This window comes from Theobroma umbraticum, unplaced genomic scaffold (assembly GCF_002168275.2).
Source record: "Theobroma umbraticum cultivar Fairchild unplaced genomic scaffold, ASM216827v3 scaffold_95.0, whole genome shotgun sequence".
In the NCBI taxonomy this organism is placed as follows: Eukaryota; Viridiplantae; Streptophyta; class Magnoliopsida; order Malvales; family Malvaceae; genus Theobroma; species Theobroma umbraticum.
In genome coordinates this window covers 7,045,915-7,060,173 of record NW_018397257.1, presented here as the reverse complement: position 1 = coordinate 7,060,173, position 14,259 = coordinate 7,045,915, and the positions used below count along the sequence as shown (strand labels likewise).

The 14,259-nt window shown below is 34.0% G+C and overlaps 1 protein-coding gene across 1 annotated transcript; it reads right to left on the bottom strand.

Moving 5' to 3' along the window:
• Positions 1 to 5,017: 5,017 nt before the first annotated feature.
• On the bottom strand, positions 5,018 to 13,938 carry LOC110412578 (indole-3-acetaldehyde oxidase-like). The gene is made up of 10 exons (XM_021423143.2): positions 13,641 to 13,938; positions 10,592 to 12,280; positions 9,906 to 10,159; positions 9,544 to 9,753; positions 9,162 to 9,380; positions 7,281 to 8,246; positions 6,852 to 6,947; positions 6,609 to 6,707; positions 6,123 to 6,312; positions 5,018 to 5,471 (listed from the first exon to the last, which is right to left on the bottom strand). Exons 1-10 carry the CDS (start codon positions 13,789 to 13,791, stop codon positions 5,248 to 5,250), a joined length of 4,098 nt encoding a protein of 1,365 aa, XP_021278818.1. The 5' UTR covers positions 13,792 to 13,938; the 3' UTR covers positions 5,018 to 5,247.
• Between the last annotated feature and the right edge of the window lie 321 nt (positions 13,939 to 14,259).

The following is a 14,259-nucleotide window of genomic DNA, read 5'->3' as shown; positions in this document are numbered from 1 at the left end:
TGATTAGGGCTCCACTAGAATGATGGGGGATCTTAATTTTATATTTCAATATTCATTAATTTAGGTAATTGTATTTTAAGTAAATAAAAATTTCTAAAATAAAAATATGACTATTTAAAATATAAAGAAATTAATGAATTAAATGTACTTACTTGAATCAAGCCAATGATGGAATTTTCACTTGGAATTAATGTGGAGAGTCGCAATTTCGAGTTACTTTTCCTAGGTGAGGAATTTGATTATAGAACTCCACTAGAATGATGGAAGAATCTTAATTTTATATTCCAATATTCCTTAATTCAAATAATTGTATTTTAAGTAAATAAAAATTTCTAAAATAAACAATATGACTATTTAAAAGAGGTTAAAAACCTATAAAATTATTTAAAGTAAATAAAATAATAATTTTTGAAAATAAAATGTATACATAAAAATAACAATTACTAAATGTTTTGCTCATTATGCAACATCAACATTCATTTATGAATTGCATTCATTTTGGATGTATATTTTTGCAAATGAGTGGAAACCCTGATGATGGGACTTCCTTAGGAAACTTGTAAAGAAAAGTTTTCTTAAGGAGCTCTTTAAGTGAGAAAGTACTTTCGGGTTTCACCAAAATGATGGGAGGATTTGGAAAATGCTTTTGATAAAAATCTTTTCATTCATTATTAAATTGAAACTTGTATCATTTGATTCAATTTTTTTGCAAATGGATAGATAAATGACGAAGAAGGGACTTTTCTGAGAGTCTTGTAGAGATGATTTTCCTCAAAAATTTCCCTAGGTGAGGAAAAACTCCTAGATATCACTAGAGTGTTGGGATAATCTTGGAATACTTTTCTAATACAAGGTTTTTCTTTCATATTTTCAAATTTAAAAATCACATTATGATTCCTTGGTTGCATCATGTACATCTATAATATAAACTCGATTCATAAATGAAAAATCCTAAAAATGGGATCTTTTCAAGAGACTTGTAGAGACGATTCTTCTTGAGAAATTCCTTCTGTGATGAAAAATTCCTAAACTTCACTAGAGCGTTAGAATAGTCTAGGAAGATTTTTCCAATATAAAGATTTCATTTAAGCATCGGCAAACAAAAATAAAATAATAGACAAATAATAATAAAAAATAATAATAAGAATAAAAATGTACAAAATTCAATGTCGAGAATCACACTTGAAAAATACCTAATAAACCCGATGACAAAGCCTCTTGGAGGGCATAAGCATGTCTTCTCGAATACTCTTGAGGTGAGGAGGATTTTGAAAACCCTTACCAGAGTGTTGGAGGGCTTTAAGAAAAATCTTCAACACCAAATAAAATAAGGAATGAAATATAACAAATAAATAACAATTAAATTAAGAATCAAGGATTAAGGCTACCATAAAGATAATACATGATTAAATGGTACCATTTCTTGAATGAGCGCCGCGATGTGCTATTATCTTCCCTATGCATAACTGTAGTCTCAAACTAAAAAATTGTTCTGTAAATATAAACTATTTTTTAAAATGAACTTACATTAAGTCTAAGGTAACATTTGAAAGAAATAAACTCAAATAGGTGGTTAATTCCATCTAAATAAAAAAAGATTGATAGTGACTCCATTTCACGTCGAGCGAATGGGTTTTTGAACTCACATGTTACGACACTTTGAACTCAACCGCCTTCTTAAAAGCCTTCTTTAACTCAAGCATTAACTTTCAAACGAACATTTTGGTGGAAAATGAAATAAAAGGGGCAGTTTGTTAGAGAAATTGAAAATGGAATTCAAAGGATGATTTGATAAAGAAATAGAAAATTAAACTACTTTGACAGAGAAATGAAAAATGAGAACAAGATAAAATAAAAAGAAAGAATTAAAAAGAGATTTTGAAAAAATAAGTTTTTACTAGATTCGTGCATCTCTTTTAAAATATTTATGATAAAAATAATTTAAAGTAAAAATATTACAAATAATGGTATAAATATTAAATTGTAAAAAAATAGTAATTTTAAATAAAAATAATAAAAATAATAGTATTAATAATAAGTTAAAAATAATTATTTTAAAGTAATGACATTTTTTAAAATTTTTTCTATTGCCTTTTAGGAAAATTTTAAGCAATCTTTCCCTACATCGTCCTTTCCTCTTGAATGTCCCAATAACATCTAGTACTTCTATAAACGGCCAAGGTTGGACTTCAAGGCTAAGCTATTTGCTTTGGCCAACGTATGCTAAACCAGTCTTGCTCCTTACATGGGTGGAAAAAAGGACCATGTCGCCGAATCACACTAGCCATTCTAGGAACGGACTGTTGGTGTATTTTCATAATCAAAGATTATTTCACATAATGAAAAGCTATCTTAACTTAAGAGTTATGTCACATAAAGTGATATAATTTATCTATTGGATTATAGACAGGTTTTCATGTAAATGGTTATGTCTCTTGGTGAAAATGATATCCAAAAGTATGAAACATATTGAAAAGACATTACAGCTCAAAAGTTAGATATGAAAAGTGTTATTGTTTCAAATTATAACTCAAAAGTTATAATTTATGAAATGAATAGTTATCTTTTCATAAGATGATAATTGAAACAATAACTATATTTAAAAGATGTGTTTGCTAAAATGAAAAGATACCTTTTAGACAAAATGGTGCCTTAATGAAAAGGTTGTGTCATTGAAGAAGAGACACTTACAAGTCTATATAAAAGGCTTGTTGTCAACTATTTTGAAACATCAAAAAGCAAACACAAAAGCAAGAGCAGAAATATTGAAAGCAAGAAAAGTGTTGTGTTATAATAACATTAACACTTAAGTTCTCATCAACTACAAAAGTTTCCAAATTCTTTATGGTCTACTTGCTGCAGAAGGTAGGTTTTAAGGTCAAACAACTTTGTAAACCTTCGGATATATTTAGCGGTTGACTCTCGTTAAGTGCAAGACGAAGTTAGACATTGGCTTCATTGTATCCTTAAAGCTATTCGCATTATTCTCCTTTTCATACCAAGTGGTGGGGGCAAAATAAGTCTTAAAGATAGTATCTATTAAAAGGTTCATCTTGAAATCAATTTTGCTAGTTCCTTGAATTCTATCGAAACCCCATTTGCACTGACACAGACTCAAGGTTTTTCCTCGTGTACTTATGCCATGACTTTCAATGCTGAATCCATGGACAGACACCAAAGTAGCAGCCCATCAGTCGTTTTCCTGTGTTATGTCCCCTCAATCAGAACTTAGTTCAAAGACATTAGCCTGAACTAGTAGTTCACCAGCTAGGGTTTCTTTTAGTATTCATAAAAGCTTCACCAGTCTTTGCTTTACTATTTTGTTATGTGTTAGATTCATCTTTTTTCTTCTACTGATATGATGTTTGGGCTTCTTTTCATCTAAGCCTAGAGCAAACTCAATGCTTCTTTGGATGCCATTGTGTTGCCTCTGGTCATTCTCTTAGCTTCTGAATGTGCAACCAGGAAAAAAAAAAGCTTATTTCTATCCAGAAAAAAAAATTCCCAGTAGGGAGTTGGTATTGTACTCTTTGTATATATTGTGAAACATGCTTATGGCATTGACACTTCAATATGGGGTAGTATGTAAAATTCTCTGTTACGTGTACAGTTGACATGTAAATTGGTGCTGGTAGAACCTCTTTTATGTGGAGCTAATGCGTCAGTCTAAAATCTTCAGATAAAATGTTGAGAAGTCAAAATTCTGCAATGCTTAATGCATTGCAGCTAATTAATGATCCATTTATTTCTAATTATTTTGTAGGCAGCTAATCTTGAGTGTTGCTGTAGCAAGCTTTTCTTACACCTAAACTAAATCTGATTATATGTTCTTTGCTGATCAATGTAAAGAATGAGCACTAAATTTATTATTGTTTATAAAATGGCACAACTTACAAATTATCAAAATTTATTATTGTTTATAAAATGGCACAACTTACATATTAAGGATGTAATTTTGTAAATTATTTTCAAATTTAATTACTATTTTTTATTCTATACCTTTACAATTACTATTTTTTTATAACAACTTGTCATTTCCCATTTAAACAAGAAAGTTTGTTCACTTTTCTCTATAGGAATTTATTTTAATTTATTCATTATTTTTTAATGACATTATTTTTTCATAGTTACATAATATTTGTATTAATATTATCTTTTAAAGTAATCAAATACTTATATTATTTTTTTATTTTTCTTATGTATAGATTTATTTAATTAACAAACTAAACAAATACCCTTAATTTTAATTAAGAACACAATTAAATAAGACAAATTGTGAATGAAAGGGGAAAACTTCATTCTCCTCCTTTTTAATGAAATCTTTCTTAATGCCTTTCAAAAATAAAGCAAAAAAATTAAATGTTATCTCTCATAAATGGAAATTTTATTTTTCTTTTTTTTATTTAATTTGGATTTGGTTTATTGAAGGTTTAAGATTGGCCTTGAAACAAAAAAATTGGACAAGACAAGTTGAGTTTAGGTTGGACGTTGCCGAGTGCCTAAGTTCTGCCTTTTATTCTATTTTTTTTTTTTAAAACTACACCATAAATATGATGTAATTTCACTCATTTAATCATGCCGCCGTCATGGCGCAGAAAATTCTTGTAGAAGGGACCATGTTAATATCCCGACAACCAACCCAAAAGTGGTTGGATAGATGGGAAAGTGTTAGAGCAGATGAAATCATTTGAAAGAGAGAAGTTAAACCTTTGCACGTGAAAAATTAAAGAGTTTCAAACCAACTAATCAATAAATACGTTAATATATTAAATAAAAAAGAAAGTCATGAACCAACTTTTGTGGTCATGATATTTAAATTTTTTATACATTAAATAAAAATATCTTTATTTTAAATAATATAATGATACTCGATAGCGTTATGAAAATTTATTAAATCTTTATAGAAAAATTTTTAAAGGAATTAATGTCTTCATTTCACACATGATAATTCTTGGTGGTGTAAATATGAAAACTCCTTAGTTCTTTATAACTAGTGAACAGTTTGTAGATTGTCGGGTTGATTAACAGGTTAATGTATGTTTGTGACTGACCATCTAAGTCTGCCCGTGTTAGCTGACCTGAGTCGATGTATTCAACAATTTGCCCAAAGCTATGGTCTGATGTCAAGCTACAGAATTTACCTTGTTTGAAACATGAACGAAAAATGGAGGCTTATTTATCAGTAACATTATTACATTACATGCAGATACACTGAATTTTAGCCAACCAGCCAGCCGAATCCCCTGATCACTTTCTGCCCATTGTCCATTGCAAGAACCTCTGAACGCCATCAAGCCCACACAGCTCCTTCACAACAGGCATGGTGGCGGGTACCTGCAACTTGAATGTTGAATTAGACACGTCTCTGTCTAGGCCACTCCATGAAAGAAGCTGTCGCCTGGCTTCTTTTATAGCTGCCCTTGTAGCACAGTGAACTGAAACTGCTAGAAGTAATGGCGGCTCACCAGATGCTGCAAAGGAACAGGTAATAGAATTACTACATATATTCACCAGTTTTGAAGTGGTTTCTCTATGTTCCCCCACTCTTTCCATGTACCCAACCCACGGACATATAAAATCATGCTGAAGCGGCATTTTGATTACTTTTCTACTCCATAAACATGCTTAATAAGGGACCAATCTTCTGACCAGGATTAAGCTTTTGAAAAGAGCTGAATGTGCCTAGATGCAAAGTTGGAAATATAAAAGAGAAAATAATACTTTACACACCATAGTTGATGCAGGAAACCAAATCATAAAACGTGCAAGGAGAATTGTTCCTTGATGTGGGTAGTTTGGATGGAATAATACTGCTGATGTGTAGGCATAAACAAACATACATGAGATAAATGAATAGTAAGATGGATGAAGTTGCAATGTGATTTCAATACTTGAATGAACAACCTTAAGCAGAAAAGGCCCTAAAAACAGATTAGTCAATCAAAACAAGAATGCCATTTATCAAGCAGAAAATATTGCACCTGGCATTCACATTGCGGTAAACATTGACAGAAGAACATCATATATAGATCAGGCATTCCATTCATACTACCAATTAAAATTAGATAAATCAAGAATAGAGCAAAGTGACATGGATTCTGTGAAAATTAATATGAACTTGCCTTTTGAAGAAAGTACACGGTTTTTATGATGTCCACTGTTTAAGATTTCGACATTAAACTGTTTGGGTATTGTATCCACTGTAGGGATCTTATAAGTCCATGTGCCATTTGCAATCACTAATCCATTTGTGTTTGTGGGGTATTCTTCAAGCATAAAGAACCCAATTCCTTGAACATAAGCTCCTTCAATCTGCAAACAGAATTGTTAAAGAGTCTTAAATCACACAGATCCTACTAACCAATGAACTAGCTAGAGCAAATGAAGCAAGAGCTACTTGCGGGCAGGTTTTGCACACAAATTCTAACTCCCAGCATATGTACACGGTCAAATCCTTTAGCAACAATGCATAAAGTCGGGAAAAAAAAAATATTAGGCATGCCTGACACGGAAAGACTTTAGAGTTGAGACTAAACGCAAACAAGCTAAGGTTACAGAGCAATCATTCTAAACTGAAGTCATGCTAAGAGTACTATATTCAAGCTAACCTGTCCTAAATCCACAGCAGGATTCAAGCTCTGGCCACAGTCATATAGAATATCTGTCCGCAAAGTTGTTGTTTCCCCCGTTAAAAGGTTTACCTCCACCTGCAATGCCATAGCTTCAAATTAGTAACTGTCAAGTCAGTCCAAATATGGCAGTATGATTTGTTCTGCATCATGTTCAACATGCCAAATCAACTGAGAATTGAGATGAACTTTAAAGAAAGATGAAGCAAGGGATAAACTTGCCTCACTCACTGCTACACCATAGTTTAGGTAATGTGTAGAGGAAGAGTCAGGTACATAATATGAACTTGCTGATAAGTTCACAGAATTGAGATATGCCTGCATTAATAATACATGTGAACTTAATTTTCAAAAAAAATAATACATGTGAACTTGCAATGAAGTTGCTGTATACAAAAAGAGTGGCACTGCTATGATAAAATATAATGAACTTGTCTAGAACAGCAAAGTAATATATCTCTTTTCTCTTGGTAGAGTAAAAGTGAATGTATGACCATAATTTTGCAAAGATCTCAAAGTGTGCGAGGCATCAGAGCTAGAAGGAAAATATTCTGATATTATTGTTCCTAGGAAGGTGACTTCTAGGATTCATCCAGCAGCCAAAATGGAAATATAATGAAGTCAGAAAATTTCTGATAGTCACACATCTACCTGAAAAATCAGCGTCTCCCATTCTATAGATTTCATTTGCTGCAGCAACTTCTCCTTGAGAGAGGTAAGTCTCTCAACCAAGACATTGCAGCAAAGTCTAACTGCTTCACAGCTGGACTCAGATGTTGTGCTGCCAGCAGTCATACCCCCTTGAATTAAACTCAAAGTATCTGCTTGTATGACCCTTACTTTCTTGGAAAGTTCTTCTGTTCCACCACATTGGATCAAACTGAGAGCATATGCAGTCATCTGTTTTACTTTTGTCCAGAGACCCTGACCCAACTCAATTCCTCCAACTTCAACAACAATGGATCCATCATGTAGAATGCTTACTTTCCCTGGTGTTGCTCTCACTGACACTTCATGCACAATTGGCACACGTGAAATTCCCCTTTTCCGCCATGTATTACGCCTATTGAATTCTTTTAACATTTCAGTCCTCTGGTAAAAGCTTGAAGAAGTGGCCAACTTATCCCATATTGCAGGTAAAGTATACTCCATAGGTTCGCCTGCACTACTCTTGTAAAAGAAGTCAAGGCTGTTGTATGTGTGGAGATTAACATTTCTGACAGAATCCACTTCAATGGAAAGGGAGGATGCTACGTCTTCGATTATTGCTTCAGCAATAAATGATCCCTGTAGGTCTCCTGGGGCCCTCATTGCTGATCTACTCGGAAGGTTTGTTTTGCATAGTTTTACATCAAAAGATAGAGCACCCCAGTCATATTTCTTAAGTGCTCCAAGCATCATTCCAGGAATAGCTAAACTTACATCCGAGTATATCCCTGCATCGATTAGTATATTGAGTTTTAGGGCAGTAATCTTCCCATTAGTTTTGAATCCTACACTATAAGTTATTTTCATGGGGTGCCTTCCTCCTGCCATTATCATATCAGTCTTTCGGTTCATGTATATCCTGACTGGACGCTGTAATTTGTAAGCAGCAAGTGCACAAGCTGTAGCAACCTACATTAAGTCATATAGTTAAGTGATACAAATAACAGACTAAAGAGGGTAGCACTAAATTTTAGATGCCACAAAAAATTTGAGGGATCTTATGCGTAACAGAGGATCAACTATCACTTCTGCGCAACTGCACAAGGACAGCCAAACCGATGAATCTCCAATTATATGCTTAAGTTAGCATCTAATTCTGAATATTATTAGCTTCAGTAAGACAAAGGAAAAGGACAAGAAGATTGAACCAACAAAAACATATTTGATTGAATATGACACAGTGATGGTGAACTTAGTGAATTGATCTAGTGTACACCATATTGTGAATGGCAAAAGTTTTCTGTCAACAAAACCTAGAAAGTTAGGTTGCTTAAGTATGGAATGTAGATCACTTCAAAAATCACTCAACAGCAAACGCCATTTATGAAGATGGCTAACTTCAATCCAATCAACTAATCTTCCATTATTTCTGAGTGCTTTACCATACCCTAGGTACTTCTTACATAATTCTAAATGCCAATGTCAGACCAAACCAACCAAGCTGTAATACTCAGAAGTTTTCTGGGCCACAGAATTTAATTAAATTGAACAAGTATGGAAACACTCTTTATCCGTCCCCCAAGTAAAGAAATTAAACAAAGAGGGAAGTGCTTTCTCTCCTAATGGCATAGCAAAAGAAGCAGAAGACCTTGGAAGAAAAATAAAAAACGCAATCAAGTACATAGATTAATTTCAGCTCACTCTACCAAAAGCAATTCCCCATCTAGATACAAAGCTTATCTTCTTAGTGTATTAGTACTTTCTTTTCCAGTTTCTAAAAACACTCAATTTGATGCTGGAAAACAAGCTCATCTTCCTAAAAAGAGAAGTTTAAAAAAAAAAAGCAGAGATAAGAAAACTATACAGTAGTAGAATGACACTCACAGAAATTGCTTTTATGGCCTTTCCACCAAAACCTCCTCCGATCCTTCTTGTAACCACACGAACGTTATGTCCAGGAACACCAAGGCATTGAGCTATTGTATCTTGTGTGAACTCAGGGACTTGATTAGAACTGTACACCACAATGCAGTTGTCTTCATCTGGCACAGCCAGCGCAGTTTGTGTCTCCATATAGAAATAGTATTGCGACCCAAGTTCGATCTAGATAGAGGAAGTCAACAGAAATTTTTTGTGACTTTCCATGATAAAGGTTTGTCAGAGGACAGAAAATACGGCTTGTATGCAGGTTAATTCAGATGAAGAAAAAGAACAGGTATACTGGGTGAGATCAGGAAGCAGAGAAGCAACAAAGTATAGACTTTACCTGAGCTGAGAGAATTTGGTGATCAGCTGCATCCATGCCTTTGGAGAAATCACCAAATTGTAGGGGGTAAAGGGAAGGTGGAAGCTCAAAAAAGCTACATCTATCAACAGCTTCTTCTACAGATAATATGGGTGGTTCGAGATTCTCCTTGTCATAATCAACCACTGCAATGTTTGCTGCCAGGTCTGCATGTTTCTGTGTACCTGCTACCTGAAAGTGTCATCTTAATGATCAAAGTCCAATAAAAATTAAACATCAAGAGCTTATAAAGGAAACATAATAACCATTGTACTGTGTCTAATAGTAATGACAATTACAACAAACTAACGAAAGACCTAGATATGGTCAAACAATGGATGTACCACAAAGGCAATGCGATCTCCCACACATTGAGCAATCTCATCTGCATACAAAGGCTCCTCACCAAATATGGACTTACTACCTACGTTCTTCCCTGGAATGTCTTTGACAGTCATAAGTGCAGTTACTCCAACCGTTGATGAACCGGGTTTAAATTTTATGCCCTTCACCCGTGCCAGAGGCTCTGTGCTATATACAAAGGCTCCATGTAGGCAATTTCTTGGAGATGGAATGTCATCCACGTAAATAGCCTCACCTACATAAGAGCTCAATGAATATTGATCGTATAGAGCATAAAGCAGTAAACAAGGAAGATCTAAGGATGAAAAGCAAAGCATGGTTGGGAAAACAAAAACTGGGGTATGTTAATATATTCATGATGTTTTCAAGGAATTAAGAAAAGATGCATTCGTGTTTAACGCTTAATGAATTCAAAGTTTGAGCTTGCAACAAATTTAGGCAATGCATCTAATGAAGCATAAGAGCATGATGAGAAAAGTGCTAGGACACATATTCAGAGAAGAGATGCTATTGTCACAATATTACCGACTGTTCAAGTGCCAAACCAATTAATCATGGATCCATGCCGTTAGGAAACAGCAGAAAAGCATCAAAAAACTAAATAAAAATTTTTAATAGTTGACTTATTGATGTGAAGCAAAAGAATAATAAGTATGAAAGGACAAACCAGAAGCTTGAATGGCAGCTCCAGCTTTGGTAATGGGCTTTCCAACTGGATGATATTCTTCACTTAATTGAATCACCTGCTTTCCAGATGATAACAACGTTGGGAGTTGGTTTTTACCAAACTCATCACAACTTGGTTTTATTTTGGAATCTTTCAACAAGATGCCATTGAGAAAACCATCAGAAATTTCAGCAAGAGTGTCAATTAAGGGGCTTAGGAACTCGTAAAGATAGCCAACAGCCAAGCTTGTCCTGTAACTAGGATGTGAGGTACCATCTTCAGGTATTACAATGGTTCCAAGTAATTTAGTAGCCTCATACAGAACACCGACACTTAGCAACTTTCCAGTAAGAAACTCCTCAACCTTCCTTGCTCTAATCGGACGTCTGGTCCCATAACCACCAAAAGCCAACTGGCAGTTATTTAGTCTAACTCCAGTAGAGTTTGTACAAAAAGAAACCTCAGCCAAGAAAGCAGCATTCAAATAGGGCAGTGCATTTCCAAGAGGACGTAGTGCAGCCCGATAAGTGTCAAATAGCAGCTTAGTATCAGTTTCAGAAGAAATATCCCTTCTTGACCCCCAGCAAGGAATCTTAATGCTTAAAAGAATGGTTTTGGAATCTAAAGGAGGCCTTCCAAGGAACTCCTCCAGTGTAAGCTTTTCAATTTTCCGACCTGTCATTATATTCATTATTGTACCCACAGGAAGTAGTATGGTAGCAATATCTGATGGAAAATGTTTCCTCTGGGCCATCATCAAATTTCCTCCTACGCTACCTGAATTCCTTACGAATCCTGAAGCTATCTTTTCCATATGAGCAGCGATTTTTTGGAACACTGTTTTACTTTCTAGATGAAAATCACCTTCATTTTCTTCCTTCATAGCTTCAATAGCTTTGGAAATTGTCACAGCTGCTCCAATTTCAATTCCTGTCTGGTCTTTCCTGATGATTGAGAGCTCAAGAATATATTTTAAATCAATGTACATGTCATAGCTTTCTTGTTCCTTGTAATATCCCATCCCTGTGTTACCAACAATAATTTTCATTGAGGTTCCATCATTAGCCTCATTCTCTTGCAATAAGCTTTGGAGCTCCTCAACACTAGCAGGACTATACCAATGAGATCCTTGAGAAGCCAGAGTGGCACCTGCCTTGATATGCTTCTTGAGAAACTCAGGAAACTTAGAACTTGCATTACTATGATTGTATGAAGGTAATCTACTCAGCTTTGCTTCATCACTTTCTCCGTTTTTCCAGAAGGAGTTCAACCCCAAGTCCTCCATATCAACATCAGCAGCAAAACTTTTGCAAGCATCAGCAATAGGTCGATAACCGGTACAGCGACAAAGATTTCCTGCGATGGCCTTTTCTGCTTCAGAGACTGTGAGCTTGGAGAATCCAGGACGGGGTTCTGGCCTGTTGGTCTTATCAGCATTGACAAGAGCTGAAAAGAGAGAAACACACATTCCGGGAGTACAAAAGCCACATTGAGAAGCATGGAAACCAGCAAACCTTTCCTGAATAGGATGGAAACCATCCTTACTATTTCCAACTCCCTCAGCTGTAGTAATTGAACATCCATTTACACTGCAAAGAAGTGTGAGACATGAACTCACAGCAGAATCCTCAACTTGGTCGAGCACCGGATCATACTTAGACAGTAGGACAATACAGGCACCACAGCCACCTGTAAAACAGGACAACATTAATCAGAAACCATTCCTTTGGTAACAGGGGATTAAAATGGGAGGCAAAATAGTTAACTTGCTTTCTAGCAGGCTTTTATTCTTTAAACAAGTAATACAAGATTCCAAACCTCCATTACTTTCATTTCTTCTCCTTTCCATCTAAACTTTCATTTCCTCTCTGCTTCTGAGTCCATGTTTTTAACATTTTACAACCATTTAATTTAAAATTTACTACTTACATAAAAATATTAAGAAAAAAGTAAACGAAGAATGATAATTAAAGACATAAAAGTGGATTATGCATAGTATTAAAGGGCTGTTGCCTTTAGTTGAGCATATTGTAGATTCCTTCAAGAATAAGTAGCCCACCCCTTAACGGTTTTCACTTTACTTTTTGTAGAAGCGGCCTTCTATGTAAGTAACTAGGTTGAAATGGGATGCAAAAAATTAAACAATTAAAACTTAAATTTTAATGCTTTTCATGATAAGATTACATGATATTTTTTTTAATAATCATGGTTATTGAATAATATTAAACTTAAATTAACCCAAACTCTTAAATAATAATACTAGATATAATAATTTAAACAATTATTATAATCATGTATTTGTATAGATCAATTTATATTCATTGTTAGATTTGTCACCCCATAAAAATTTTTTCAAATTTTTATTTATAAATATTATTATGAGACAACGAATTGTGATTTATTGAAAATATGTAAAATTATTCTCGACAATACATCATATATAAACTTACTTCATGTATTATCGTGTAACTAGAAAATTTTTTTAAGTGAGTTAATAAACTAATATAATTTTTTTGATATGATAAATTTTAATATATTCGAAAATCGTTATATAATAGTTTCATTTTCAATACTATCAAATACATAATTTTTCTATATATATATAATAAATTCTTCATTATTTTCATTAGGGAAAAAGTTGTTTCCATACTTGCAGTGCAATACTGGCTAAATAAGACTTAATTTTATTATAAAAAAAAGAAGAAGAAGAAGTAGTAGTATCTTTCTTGGTCTGGGTTAATTTCTTTTAACTAGTTCTTTTTAAGAACAAAAAGCCAAACATGTGATCCTTACAACTCCCAATCAAAGAAAAAAAAGTACAGAAAATATACCCCAAGTTGTCTACAAGCACCACAGCATGCAATCATAGTCAAACACACATATCTTTGCATAATTAATACAATTCGACAAGTTGGCTTTCCTTATTGATGATTAATTAAAATCCAGAAGAAAAACAAAAACCCGTCATCAGCACTCAAAACCATACAACTAAACTGTCATACAAACGACTGGAAAATACAGACAGAGAGAGAGAGAGAGATGTCCAGACCTTCACCACAGCCGAGCTTGACACTTTTGAAAGGAGTTTGAGAACGCAAGAACTCAAGCAAAGTAATTGAAGGGTCGTCTACGTCTAAGAGCTCATACCTGCGTCCATTAACTGCAAAAACCAAACTCCTCTGCTTTCCTGCCTCCCCCATTTTTTCAGACTTTGACCAATCTGATGCTATGCTATGATAGAGTAGTTGCTCTACTCATTTGCCAACGCTATATATAATTAAGGCAGAAATGCCACTTACCAACTATTTCATAAACAATACGTACTGTCTCCGAAACTTTACAAGCAAATCAAATGACGTCCCTGCTGAGCATTACTTCACCCATTCCCTCTTTTTTCTTTTTTTATAGTTGATTTTTCAGAATTTAAGAAAATAATTTTGAAATATATGTATATATTGTATTTAAATTGTAGACTAATCGGCTCTCCCATGGTTGATATTTCCAAGCTAGTAATAGTGAAGACTTTGGAGAGGCAAAGACAAGTAAAAGTGTTGAAATGAGAGAATAAAAAAATCAAAGCAATGAAAGCGAAAACAACCTTTCTCCTGCTTTCGTAATTACATTTGACAATAGAATGCCAGTCCAAAGGATCTTATGTCTATAAACTT